Here is a 13,188-nt window from a genome sequence, read left to right as displayed (position 1 = left end):
AGCCTATAAATGGAGCGTAGAGGTCTGAGCGAAGATCTAAGGTTCAAACCCATTTCTTACCACCATGGAATGAATCACCGCTGTGTATATATGAATCTCTGGTTCGGCGAAACCAGAGTTCGCATCTCGAGGTACTGCTCTCGGCATCAAGGGCTTATATAACGTGAAGACGTTGTTAGGGTTTTCAGATTCCGGAGAACAACTTGTAGGCGTAGGACATGGGAGTTGGAGATGGAAGGGAGACGATGTAGAAGATGAGAAGCTTACCCATGGCGGATGGAGAATCCGTGGATTTGCCTGAGACATGGAACTAACCCAATGCACATGCTTCAGTTTTCTTACCACCACCATCTAAAAAAGCTTTTTTTTCCCCCGACTTTCTCGGCTCCCAAACAACTTCGACAGCTTCGGGAATCAGAAAGGACGAAAAGGTTCGGTCCTTTTGCACATTTCGGAAGTTGGGTTTAAGAGGCAATACACTGTTCTTCAGATCCTATCTTGGTATGACCTGCCCCGTTCTTCGCTATGACCGTGAAGGAGAAACCCTCAACCTGTAATTCTGTGTTTGCACCTCTCTATCTCCTGTAATTTCGTTTTCCGTGGTCGAATTCAGTCGTCTTTCATGTTCTTCACGTCCAGATTCTGCATTAGTTCTTGAAACCTGTCATCAGAAACTGTTCAGGGCATTGTTCTTACAGTTTTAGATCTGCATTCATGTCTTCGGACATAACATCATCAAGAATTTATATCTTCTGCTCTTCTGTTTGACTTCACCGTGCATCAGAACTTCACAGCCAGGAGGTTCTGCGTGAGGATTAAGCACGGTGATACATAAAAACACCTTGACTGTGTCCATCTGATCGTGAAGAAAAGATCAGATGTTAAGTCTTTGCCGGGACAAAATCATATCTTCAGACCAACTTTCTGATCTGTGTTCTGAAAAAGCACGTCTATATCCATGTAATTTCTACAAGTAATAACCCATTTCTCGTTTGATTTCAGATCTCCAAGGTCCAGATGATGGCTGAATACAGTGAGAAAGAAGAAATCTGGATTGATATCTCTATTCTCCATGAGAGTCATATACAATCAGAGATTGAACACTAAGGTAAAGGCTCAACTTACGAAAGGGTCTAGCATGCAGAGCCTGTAATGGTGTATAACATCGAACCGGGCTGATGATCCTTGTTCTTGTCATCTGAAATTGCAGCACTGGACACGACCTCTTGACAACTTCTCCCAAAGGCACATCATCTGTCTAGGAGACTGGTAATGAGCGGTGTAATAGTTTAACGTGCAACCGTATTGACAAAACTTCCAACTATGAGTGTATTGAACAGTCCTCGAGGCGTTGAATTGCTCCACCCACATTCCCATGCTCACATCTTCCATCTTGAAAAGCTGTCGAAAAAACATTGTAAAGCAGTTCTTTAGGCTGTTCTCAATGCTTAAAGATCAATAGAAATACCCTACAAGAGGGGGAAGAGATTCAGATTCAGACCCTTAGCTTTTGTTTTGAATTCTGAGAAATTATGTATTCAGCAACGTTTCTGGAGATTATATATCCAGGTCCATTGGCATAAGGAGGATACACATTTTCTGGCCATTCCTGTTACAGTTGAAAGTTATAAAGAAATATACACACACACACATAAACACTCAAAGATATTCATTTACCAGAAGCATATCCTAGTAATAGTAATGTACACAGACCGACATACCTCCCAAGTTACTGCCCATTTTCCGGTCCTCAGAGGGCGATGCCGGAGATTTAAATTGCCCATATAAAGGGGCTTTCCGGGAGGGACTCCATCAATTTCTTTCAAGATTGGTTCTAGTCTCACGAAATTGTCGTCATCACATTTCATTATGTATGGAACTGTCACATTCTGAACCTGCAATAACTTTGGTGTGAGAACGATGCTGAAACAGAAAGATCACATTCCCAAAAAACGAAACACGGATGCAATCGAAGAGCGAATACCCCGAATTCACATATGGCAATTGTCTTGAGGACTACAAGCTCATAGTGATCCATAAATGGCAGAATCACAATATCTCCAAAATACTCCGCCTCCCTCTTCAGCATTGCATTCACTTCGCTTCTTGGATTCTACAAGTTTGTATACGACAAACAAGAGACAAAAAAATACAACATTAGTAGCTCGGTAAAACGACGGTAATGGCTATCGTGGAGGAGGCCAACATAAATACAGGTTGATCCATATTAGTAATGATTGATTTTGATCAAAAGGTGAGTATGGTGCATGAATAATAATAACATGGATATTCTTGCCAGGATTGTCTATTTCACATGTTACCAACAAAAATCAATGCTAGGTTCCTAAAATGCTATTTCTTTGGATTTACTTAGTGCCTAAAAAGGACTAATGCCTGAGAACTTACAAGAGCAACAAAGAAGCGGGCCACCACATCTGAAGATTTAATAGCTGAATGTTGCATCCATGTCTTTCTTACAGCCATCCGTTCGGCAAAATGGTTAGTTGCAGATAGAACCCCAATAAAAAGGCGGAAAGGACTTCTCGGCAAGGGAGGAGCTTTCCAATCCGGGGAAAATTCTAATGCTTTATGAGGAGAGAAACTTGGATGAGATGTCGGAAGAGAAGTAGCATAAGCAGAATGAACATCTACATCTCCTTTAATGGCCAGCCCTGTGGCATCTTCGAGGGTGAATCCCTGAAAAATCAGAAATATGGACAGCACTGAAAAACAACTGTATTCCTTCTTATCTATAGGAGAACAGAAGACAAGAGGAGGATGAAAGCTCTCATTCTGAACAGCAAACTGTTATATTGAAACCTATAAACAGATGGAGACTTGCATTAAGGGTATAAAAATTCAGAGAGATTTTATGCTGAGAAAAAATTCAGATGATAATGCGACATAACATACCAGTCGATAAGGGAATGATGACACATGCCTCCCTCCGACATTTATATGGAATCCATCAATTCCAGCTCGCAAGGTCAGGACAAAAAGCCTACCTTCTGAGAAAGGGAATGACCAAGTGACTTCCGGTTTCTGTTCTCGGCCTATAAACCGCTTGAACCAAGAATTTGTCTTGGATTCTTTCGAGTCTACCATGTCATTCCTCATCCATTTTTCACATCTTTGGTATCCGTCAACTGAAAGATATAAGTAAACCCTTACAAAAATTAAGAAAAAGAGGAATACCGAACACAACTATACTACAAAAACTAAGTACCCATGTTATCACTTGTCAGTTTTCCCCTGTATACGGAGAAATTTTCTCATAAATTCGTCCTGCAGCATTGTGTAAGCAAACTCCCCACAAGTAAACTAACAAAGAGTATATAGCAGATGATAAAATCTTACCAAGCATGTCGACATCATTCTTGGATGGGATACCATCACATCTTTGAGCCGCCCCCCATTGCATCCTATAGCATGTATTGTGTTCGATGACGGGTTTATGACTCCAGTCTCCTCCTATTCTAGGATTCAGATGGAATATCTTAGGGGGATCCTCCCCATCCACGATGTTCAGCCCTTGCAGCTCAACCATAAACTGTGAAACCATAACAGTTCCATCTCCTCTTTTCAATCTCGAAACCTGGGGCAGAGATTCTTTATGTGCATACTGTGGGGTACCGATAATTGTAATAGAAGAACTTGCAGTAAGACCACATGGGAGAAACATGATCCCCTCGGTCTTGTCCAATTCCTGTCCAGTCATCGAGATGTAAGAAGGGCAAGATTTGTCATTACCTTCAGACAAGGAACTCTCTTCAATGTCCGATACATCAAACTTATCCACATCTTCCCAAGCCTTGGATCCCAACGTCCATGCCTCATCCGCCATTCTCTCGATCGGTGACATGTGAAGGGTTCTATTCCTATGTCTCATAATCTCTCCCGTTATTCGGCCATATCGAAACTCGGGTGGATTTACACGTTTTGATGTGCTTTTCTCATCTGCCACTGGCATAGAAGGCCCATTAAAGTTCTCTTCATCATCTAATCCACGATGGAAAGAACGAACCAATGGCCTGCTTAGATCTGCATTGTCCATATCCATCACTTTCCCATCCAATTCAGTATCCCCACTCAAAGTAGCGACCATATTGACGAGATGCGGGAACTTTAATGCTAAAAAGATCAAGTAAAATCCTGCTAAACCCAGCAAGAAATGCGATAACTTGAACCTCCTAGAGCTAAAAGATTCGCTTTTTACCCTTTTCATCGTGTTACAGTGAGCTGATCACTCTTCAGATTCTCTACAAATGGAATATATAAAATGCAGCCAAGCCCTCGAACAATGTCATCAACGGGGATGAAATGGGGATCTACAAAACCCTAATCCTCTACAGGAACTAGCAAAGGGAAGGACCCAGATGCACAGAGAGAACCAAAACTTGAAAACGATCAGGAAGATCGATAGACTTGGCGAAATCTGTTTCAATCTAAGCAACTACCTCAATCTCACAGAGATTATCCAAGAAATTGGAAGAATTTCAGCTACGATCACCTGCGGAGAATCACGAAGCAGAAGCTTCCACGAAACAGCAAGCCCGGCAGAACAAGAAGAAGAAGAAGAAGAAGAATGGAGAATGAGGAGAGTTAGCCGCTCAAACCAAAGGGTTTAGCGGTTTTTTGCAAGGTGGGCTAAAAAAACGAAAACAGAGGAGAACCCACCACAAGGCAAAACGACGGGAGATTTGCTAAGGAAAAGACTTTTAGTGATCGTTTACTTATGAGTATCTCTAGATTTAAATTTAGTAAGTGATAAAGTTTATGATTTTATTTTGGTTTGTCGCCAAAAAAAAAATACGAATGAAACATAAAAACAAATGGGCAATTTAGGCCAACTGTTGCGACTTCCTATGGACAGATTCCATCAAGAATCAAGAAATGATGGACAAAGAGGAAAAATGAGTTCAATGTTTTCCAAGCATGTGGAGGACGGGTTAGAACTAACCTTCAGACAGTGATGAACTGTCTGAATCAAGCACATCTTTTCTGAAACAAAACATGGGCTTGACGGAGACTACAAAAACATCAGAAAGACAACAGGAACAATGTCTAGACGGAAGACAGATCTTCATAAATGGTCTTAATCCCCGGTCTCTCGGAAACTGGTCTTACACACCTCAAGGCAATCACAAGAACCTCCTTCATGTCCTCCATAGTAGGGTTGCTGCCCGTCTCTCGAGTCAACACCGAGTCAAAGCATTCAGTCCCACGACCCTCCGCCACACGTAACCTCACCCAGTCGATCAGATTGACCCCTTCTTGTTCACCGGTGATCACATCTCCTGCACACCTTCCGGTCAAGATTTCTAGAAGTAATACCCCGAATGCGTAGACATCTGATTTGAAAGAGGGTATTGGTTTCCTGGAGGAAGCGAGCTCAGGAGCCCGATACCCGAGAACGCCTGCATCAAGAATCTGTTCGACGGTGCCTGCAGGGGTCATGAGACGGTGGAGGCAGTAGTCAGCTACGCGTGCGTTTAGATCCGGACCATCCAGGAGAATGTTTGTCGCTTTGAGGTTGCCATGTGGAACAGCTCTGTCAAAATGGAGGTAGTTAAGACCACGAGCCACATCAACTGCGATTTTGAGTCGCTGAGTCCAGTTTAATGGAGGGTCTTTTCTTCCAGGCCGATCTGAGGATTTGGAAAAGAAACCATAAGCGCAAGGCAATGTGAAAGATCATAAAAGAAGAACCGATAATTATCAAAAAGAATCTTACCGTAAAGGAAGCTGGCAAGACTTCCGGGAGTAATATAATCCGAAAGAATAAGCTTCTCGTGTTGTGTAGGACCCCAATAGTACCCTCGAAGAGTCACAACATTCGGATGCCTAATGTTAGCAAACTTCTTCAACTCCTTTTCGAAATCCTTTCTCTGCTTTGCCACACCTTCTCTAAGCCATTTCACAGTCAAGAACACCCCATTATCCAGAGTTGTCCTGTAAGAGGTCCCGTGGCTACTTCTTCCCAATACTTCGGCTGGGGCCCTAGATAACTCCTCTGGAGTCAATTTGATCGAATCATCGAGAAAATGCAGCTCACCCACGAGCTTATCAGGTGACCTAACATCAAGCCGTGCTAGTTGTTGTTCTGCCGGAAATGAATCTCCTGAGCCTGGTGACCAAGATAAATTGCTGGTCTTGGAAGGAGAGAAGCCAGATACAGTAGCTAGCTTCTCATCTGGACTGAAAACTTCGGATGATGAGCCTTTTCTTGAAGCAGCAATATCCTCAGCAGAAACTATCATGCCTCCTCTACTGCCTGCCCCACCCATGCTCGAGGGGTTAGATCGAGCCTGTCTATGAATTTCTTTACCAGTAACACCATGATGTTGATCTCTTCTTGACTTGCAGATGCAAATCAGGACGACAGAGACAAGGATCAGAATAATTAGAGCAACAACACATGAAACAATTATAACAATTTTAACAAGTTTGTCCATGGGTTTCTTCTTGGAACTTTCAGAGGCATTTGATCCAGCAGATACATCAGGCAAAACCAGCTTGGTGTTTCCAGGATAAAAGGAAGAGGGAGGGAACTTCCTCAGATTTTCAGGGACAACACCTGTTAAATCATTGTAAGACACATTGAAGGCCACAAGCCTGCTGGATAAGTTGCTTGGGAGAGGCCCGGTGAAATGATTCTGAGATATATCCAATGAGCTCAGAGAGGCCATGTCATTCATGGAAGTAGGCAAAGAACCAGACAAATTATTTGCTGAGAGATTCAGCACTTGGAGATCGGTCAATGATCCAAACTCTCCAGGAAAATTGCCACTGAACCGGTTATGGGAAAGATGAAGAAGACGGATCCTGGAACCAGAAGAAGAAGCAGGTGGAAGTTGAACAGAACCTGTCAGGACATTGTTCTGAACGTGGAGTTCTTCCAGAGTGGGCATGGACAGTAACCCCCTCGGGAGTGGGCCATCCAAGCTGTTAGAACTAACATCAAGAACCCTGAGTTTCGGATAATGGATAACAATAGCTTTCGGAAGTGAGCCTATAACTTTATTGTAGGAGAGATTGAGAAGACACTTAATCGTTCGAATTCGGGGGAAAAGACAAAAAGAGCAGCGGGAAAATTGAAGGGTCTTTCTATAAAATTAGGGATTTACCCGCGGAGGGAATCTAGTTGTATTTATTCACGGAGTGGACGTTAAAGGGTTAAAACGACACACGGTATGGCCGAAGTCTCATAAGGGTAAAACAGTCTTTTAACTAGACGAATCCATCCGGACATGGGGTAAAAAAAAATTGATTGAGAGTCTTGATTTCGGGCGGGGCTAAAATGATCACCTGAGAAAGTACAAGCCTTTATCATGAAATATCTGAAACATTGAGGGCCACAATTTAAAATTTAAAAAACTAACGATGATAGTGGGGGACTAGGCAGGGAGACTAGTCTATCGTCGCTGCGGACAATTCGAAGTGTTACCAAACCAATATCTGCTCTTCAGAGAATCTCATCAATGGCGATTCGCGGAGCGCAATTCCTGTTTTCCGTCTCCAAACGTAAAACCCATTTCATTTTTTCACCTTGTGGATCCTTTGTAAGGTTCAACAGATTCTCCTCGTCATCACAAGACTCAAATCAGTTCCAGGTCCTGCTGAGATCAAGATACTCAATGTTTTCCCATTTTCCCCATCTCGTTAGATTTCCTTCAAACTGGTTGTTTGAGAGATCAAGTATAACACAGCTCCCAGTCAAGAGAGGAAGCTCTCCAGTTAGCAAATTTGAAGAAAGATTAAGGGAGTGAAGAGTTGTTGACAAAATCGGACTTACTGTCCCTGAAACATACAAAAAGAAATATACAAACCAAGTTTGAGTATTGTGCTATAACAAAGGCAGAATCATTCAAAACGCTTAAAGGATCAGTGAAACGCATACCTGAAAAATTGTTGCCACTTAAATCCAGCTCAGTTAGAAGCAACGGATCACCCTTTAACAAGTTATTGGGAACAGAGCCCGAAAATCTGTTATTGCTAAGCCTGAGTACCTGAAGATTGTACACAAAACTAAAACCCGGTAACTCTCCAGATAACTCATTGTAGCTAAGATCCAAGACTTTTAAGTTTTCAAACAACTGAAGTCCTCCACTGATCAATGAACCTTGAAGCTGATTGTGACTGAGATTTAAGTACCTGATACTCTCAGAAAGGCCCGGTAATTGTTTCCCAAAAGTCATTAGTTTATTCCCACTAAAGTCAATGTAACTTGCATTTGTGAACATGAAAAACCCTCCATCAAGACTACCATCGATGGAGTTACCATGCAAATCAAGTACTTGAAGACTCGAAATAAGTTCGAAGCCCCTTGGAAGTTTCCCCATGAATCCGTTTGAAGACAGATTCAGGTATAGCAGATTATTCAGCCTCGTCAAGGATTTGGGCAAAGACCCAGCAGATAAGGAGTTCCGGCTCAAATCCAATGACTGAAGCGAAATCAAACCGCTAATGGATTTGGGAATCTCCCCAGAAATGTTGTTTCCTGCTAATGAAAGATTCCTCAAGCTTGCCAGTTTACCAATCCCATTTGGCAAGGATGAAGAGAACAGGTTATCTGATAAATCCAGAAACTGAAGGCTTTTGAAATCACCTAGAGTATCTGGTAAGACACCCGAAATGGAGTTGTTTGCCAAAGAGAGTTTGACAAGGAACGTCAAGTTCGAGAGCACACTGATATCAGAATCTCCAGTCAGACCTAAGTTGTCCAACACAACACCAGCCACATTGCCACCATTGCAGACAATGCCATTCCACGAAGAAGGGCAGCCATTGAAATCAATGGACTCCTCATTCCATGAATTGAGGACATAACCAGTAGGGTCATGTTTGATCCCTTTCTTGAACTCAAGCAATGCCAAGATGTCCTGTGAAGGAAGTTGCCCCATTGCAGACAGGAAAAACACAGATAGAAGCAAAACCAGAAATAGCTTCATGCTTGTCTTTGAATTTCTTGCCCAAGGTACAGTATTTGCAGAAATTCAACAGCCTGCAAGCCTATGAGTGGAGAAAATAAAACGAACCCAAGTGAATCCGAGAGGAAACCTAACAAAACAAGACAAAAACCAGCCACATTTCCACTAAATAACAATCTTCTCCCAAAAAAGTAGCCTGAATACAGAGATTTTGCCCAGAAAAAAAAAAAGAGAGGGAGAAATTTCACCTTGATGGAATTCTCTGCTGCAAAACCAATCAATCAAAATGTACGGTGCTTCAGAGAAGCAACAATCTTGAACCAAAGCAACTTAGCTGAAACATTAAATGAACAATGGACCATCTGAATATGGGTCCCATTCCGAGATCTAACCATAGAAAGATAACGAGGAAGCATTTTTATCTCTCAGACACGAAAGAAACTTCATCGCAACAACAATGTCAGTCCAGTAGAGAAAAAACAAGAAACAGAAACTTTGAAGGGAAATCAATTTCTTCTTCCTCATGCAAAAAAAAAAAAAGCTCGAAGAAATGCAGCATTAGGGGTTTTGGCTTACCACAGTAGACTTAGCTACTGAAAAATCTTGTGGGTCATTTCTAAATCATTGACTGTCGCTGTAGCTTGTCCAAGAAAAAATAAAGGCGAGGTCTTTAAAAAAACCCTACTTTAACGAACGATAGTGACGACGAGAACTAAAAAAGGGAAAGTTTTTCCTGCTCCGAAACATGTGAGGAGAAAAATACCAAATAAAAAAGACACTTAATCGTTCGAATTCGGGGGAAAAGACAAAAAGAGCAGCGGGAAAATTGAAGGGTCTTTCTATAAAATTAGGGATTTACCCGCGGAGGGAATCTAGTTGTATTTATTCACGGAGTGGACGTTAAAGGGTTAAAACGACACACGGTATGGCCGAAGTCTCATAAGGGTAAAACAGTCTTTTAACTAGACGAATCCATCCGGACATGGGGTAAAAAAAAATTGATTGAGAGTCTTGATTTCGGGCGGGGCTAAAATGATCACCTGAGAAAGTACAAGCCTTTATCATGAAATATCTGAAACATTGAGGGCCACAATTTAAAATTTAAAAAACTAACGATGATAGTGGGGGACTAGGCAGGGAGACTAGTCTATCGTCGCTGCGGACAATTCGAAGTGTTACCAAACCAATATCTGCTCTTCAGAGAATCTCATCAATGGCGATTCGCGGAGCGCAATTCCTGTTTTCCGTCTCCAAACGTAAAACCCATTTCATTTTTTCACCTTGTGGATCCTTTGTAAGGTTCAACAGATTCTCCTCGTCATCACAAGACTCAAATCAGTTCCAGGTCCTGATTTTAGGTTTTCCCTCTATTACCCCCTTTTTTCGTTGCCTATTCTGTAAATTTCTCTGTGATGGAACTGCTGAATGCTCTTTTTTGTTTTTGTTATACGGAGACTTAAGCTTCTGCGGATTTTCACTCGTGACTCTTCGCTATTCGCCGAGATATATAGAGCGTTCTGGGATTTAAACTGATTCGATCATGATTCGGTGCTTGACAAGCGTTATAATCATGTTTTTGAGTTCAAGTACTGGACTTGATGTGGAATGATTGATGGGGTTATATGCTTAATGCTAGGAAAAATGATCATCTTCCATGATCTTGGAGGGGAAAGCTTTTGGGAAACGGTGTGATGTTTTCGTTGACTGCTATAACTGCTTAATATTAGGATAGTTCTTTCTTGTTTTGTTGGACATGTCCGAGTTCAAGGAGCTGTTGATGTATTGTCTTGATGTAATTGCCTTCTGTTATTTATGTTAGTGAATTTTAATTTGTTTTTTATTTTGTCGCAGAATGTTGGATTCATAGGGCTTGGCAATATGGGATCTAGAATGGCGAATAATCTAATCAAAGCTGGATATAAAGTCACCATTCATGACATGTAATATGCTTAGTTTCTTTTGTCTCTCAAACTAATCAAGGACATATCTGTTCTGTTTTGGTGTCGGTTCAGATATGATCAATTTGTTTCATCTACAGGAGTCTATGTCCATTACTTTGCTCTGAATCATTCTTGAGTTCGGTTTCAGAAACCGCGATGCTCTGAAAGTGTTCTCTGAAATGGGAGTTTCCACCAAACAGACTCCTTATGAAGTAGCGGAAGCCAGTGAAGTTGTGATTACAATGCTGCCTTCATCATCTCATGTAAGTTTGTACAGCTCTGACAAATTATGTATATGTTATCTCATTTTCTCATTGAAAGATCTCTCTTTTTTCCTGAAATTTTCTATTTTAAAACTGATTACTTTAACAAATTTCTGCATGGATTGTCATGTAAGACAACGATGCCAACGTTATGGTGTGTTTCGTTAATCATACCATAATCTCTCTCGAGTTTTTTCTTGGAAAAAATTAAGGTGGTCTTCTTGTTTAAGATCATATACATTCCTGGGAAGTAATTATATTTCGAGATTGCAAATTCTTGTCTTAATTCCTAGTATTGGGAATGTGTTGGGTGCTTTGTTTTGTTTCTTTTGGTTGGGTGAAGATGCCGATATGAACATTATATCTATTCCTGCAGGTTATGAATGTGTATACAGGAAAAAATGGTTTGCTTGATGGTGGAAATGCTATACGGCCTGCTCTGTTAATAGACTCATCTACAATTGATCCCCAAACAACAAGAAGGATCTCGCTTGCTGTGTCTAATTGTATTTTGAAAGAAAAGAAAGGTATAGCATGGTTAGGGTTTGAATAAAAGCTCATTCTTTATCGTGTTATCTAAGCACGACTTTTTTTTAAGAAGAATAGAACTGTCACGACATGTTGAAATAACTGTCTCAGATCAAGCCTCTCTTGTTTTGATAGCTTTTTTGTTGTTAAGCCTTTATCTTTACAAAATTTAAACTTGTGGATCGTTAATAGATACTGGTGGATGTCTGAGTTTCATTTGAAAGAAACGAGGATCTTTGGTGCAGATAATTGGGAAAAACCGATCATGTTAGATGCTCCTGTTTCTGGAGGTGTTCTTGCTGCAGAAGCCAGTACACTTACTTTCATGGTATGTCTCATCCTCAATAATTTACATAGTAGGATCATATGCTGTTTGATGGACCGTATGCTCTTTGATCAAACCTACATATCGTACATGGTTGTATGGAATCGGTACTCTTTAAGATCCCTAGTAATTTTATACAGGAGGGTACTGATTAAATGTATTAAATACTACATTTTGACTCGTAACACAAGACCGCAGTTTATATCGAAAGCCAAGTCCTTCCCTAGTATGCCTGAACACAGCTGTTTAGTTTCATGGAAGTAAACAAGATCGTCCCATTTTGGTAAACTTTTACTCTTCCAAACCGATTCTTACAGTGAGAAATGAATCTTTAGGTGTAATTTTTTTTACTGTGGCAACCACACACATCTGCATGATCTTTGTTGATCTGAGAAATACTACATTCAGGCATGAAGAGTACAGGCAGTTCTGATACAATTGGATAATGTTTAGGTTGGTGGACCTGAAGATGCTTACTTAGCCTCGAAACCTATATTTCAGACAATGGGTAGAACTTCCATTTACTGTGGCGGCTCAGGAAATGGCTCTGTAAGTTCTCTGCTGAGCCTAAACCGCATTTTTCTTCGTCTTGAAAGTATCTGTTGTTCGGTACAGAAAGAAGTTGTCTTTTTTCTCATAGACTGAAAAACGTGTCTATATAACCTTTTGTGATGTGCCATGTTTGAATTTAAGGCTGCAAAAATCTGCAACAATCTAGCGATGGCTGTTAGTATGCTCGGTGTTTCAGAAGCACTGGCTCTCGGTCAGTCGCTGGGGATATCTGCCAGCACTTTGACAAAAGTGTTCAACACATCTAGTGCTCGATGTTGGAGTAGGTGTGTAATGTATGGAATCCTCGAAAGTGTCGATCTTCTTCCTCCGGCTACGTGAATTTTGGATTAAGCTTGTTCAACAAAAAAAGGAAATTTTACTTCTGGACATCGATTAGTTAACGGGTCACACTTAGGTTGAAACGGAGGAAATGATGTGAAAACCCTGTTCCTCGGGTTTAACTTTTTTTCACATGTTGAAAAACAACAGTGACACATACAATCCAGTCCCGGGAGTGATGGAAGGAGTGCCTTCTTCAAGGGATTATGATGGTGGATTCATGTCGAAATTGATGGTAAGCCAAGGACTCATCCTTCTTCTCTGAAGTAATGTTTGATATGTGATAAAAAAAAAAAAAAAAAAAAAAACAA

General features: G+C 41.1%; 3 protein-coding genes across 6 annotated transcripts in view; 1 reads left to right on the top strand and 2 right to left on the bottom strand.

The window, feature by feature from the left end:
- Window positions 1–78: 78 nt before the first annotated feature.
- On the bottom strand, window positions 79–4,568 carry LOC104806252 (hydroxyproline O-galactosyltransferase GALT2-like). 3 transcript variants are annotated; one of them, XR_770594.2, is made up of 8 exons: window positions 3,358–4,225; window positions 2,914–3,146; window positions 2,407–2,697; window positions 1,985–2,113; window positions 1,722–1,895; window positions 1,502–1,609; window positions 1,126–1,401; window positions 79–661 (listed from the first exon to the last, which is right to left on the bottom strand). XR_770594.2 is itself a non-coding variant. In XM_010531056.1 (7 exons), the coding sequence occupies exons 1-7, from the start codon at window positions 4,223–4,225 to the stop codon at window positions 1,195–1,197; spliced, it is 2,010 nt and encodes a 669-aa protein (XP_010529358.1). In that variant the 5' UTR covers window positions 4,226–4,568; the 3' UTR covers window positions 1,102–1,194. The 3 variants fall into 3 exon arrangements, 1 of the variants encoding a protein (XP_010529358.1); XR_770593.2 differs by lacking the exon at window positions 79–661 and adding an exon at window positions 934–1,024; XM_010531056.1 differs by lacking the exon at window positions 79–661 and having other exon boundaries at window positions 1,102–1,401; window positions 3,358–4,568.
- A 277-nt stretch (window positions 4,569–4,845) lies between these two features.
- On the bottom strand, window positions 4,846–7,479 carry LOC104806978 (probable LRR receptor-like serine/threonine-protein kinase At4g20940). The gene is made up of 3 exons (XM_019201641.1): window positions 7,453–7,479; window positions 5,735–7,046; window positions 4,846–5,648 (listed from the first exon to the last, which is right to left on the bottom strand). The coding sequence occupies exons 1-3, from the start codon at window positions 7,477–7,479 to the stop codon at window positions 5,065–5,067; spliced, it is 1,923 nt and encodes a 640-aa protein (XP_019057186.1). The 3' UTR covers window positions 4,846–5,064.
- LOC104806251 (probable 3-hydroxyisobutyrate dehydrogenase, mitochondrial) overlaps window positions 7,435–13,188 on the top strand; it is a 6,802-nt gene continuing 1,048 nt past the window's right edge. The window contains exons 1-8 of one of the 2 annotated variants that reach the window (XM_019201763.1): window positions 7,435–7,613; window positions 10,782–10,870; window positions 11,019–11,133; window positions 11,510–11,660; window positions 11,907–11,989; window positions 12,440–12,535; window positions 12,680–12,822; window positions 13,028–13,112. In XM_019201763.1, coding sequence (XP_019057308.1) covers window positions 7,482–7,613; window positions 10,782–10,870; window positions 11,019–11,133; window positions 11,510–11,660; window positions 11,907–11,989; window positions 12,440–12,535; window positions 12,680–12,822; window positions 13,028–13,112 — 894 coding nt within the window. In that variant the 5' untranslated portion in view covers window positions 7,435–7,481. Of the gene's footprint in view, window positions 7,614–10,095; window positions 10,276–10,781; window positions 10,871–11,018; window positions 11,134–11,509; window positions 11,661–11,906; window positions 11,990–12,439; window positions 12,536–12,679; window positions 12,823–13,027; window positions 13,113–13,188 lie in introns of those variants that run through there. The other variant, XM_010531055.2, reaches the window with a different exon arrangement.

The sequence above is a fragment of the Tarenaya hassleriana genome, unplaced genomic scaffold, assembly GCF_000463585.1.
Source record: "Tarenaya hassleriana unplaced genomic scaffold, ASM46358v1 Cleome12, whole genome shotgun sequence".
NCBI lineage: Eukaryota > Viridiplantae > Streptophyta > Magnoliopsida > Brassicales > Cleomaceae > Tarenaya > Tarenaya hassleriana.
This window is presented reverse-complemented; position numbering and strand designations above follow the sequence as displayed.

Bases quoted from the DNA above. Each gene is read 5' to 3' on its own strand.
- LOC104806978 (XM_019201641.1), bottom strand. From the start codon at position 7,479: ATGAGATTCTCTGAAGAGCAGATATTG. The intron at 7,047-7,452 runs GTTTGGTAACAC...CGAACGATTAAG, and splicing joins TCTCTGAAGAGCAGATATTG to TGTCTTCTCAATCTCTCCTA. The intron at 5,649-5,734 runs GTAAGATTCTTT...CCAAATCCTCAG, and splicing joins TCTTGCCAGCTTCCTTTACG to ATCGGCCTGGAAGAAAAGAC.
- LOC104806252 (XM_010531056.1), bottom strand. From the start codon at position 4,225: ATGAAAAGGGTAAAAAGCGAATCTTTTAGCTCTAGGAGGTTCAAGTTA. The intron at 1,610-1,721 runs GTATGTCGGTCT...CAACTGTAACAG, and splicing joins AATGGGCAGTAACTTGGGAG to GAATGGCCAGAAAATGTGTA. The intron at 1,402-1,501 runs GTCTGAATCTGA...TTTTTTCGACAG, and splicing joins ATTCAAAACAAAAGCTAAGG to CTTTTCAAGATGGAAGATGT.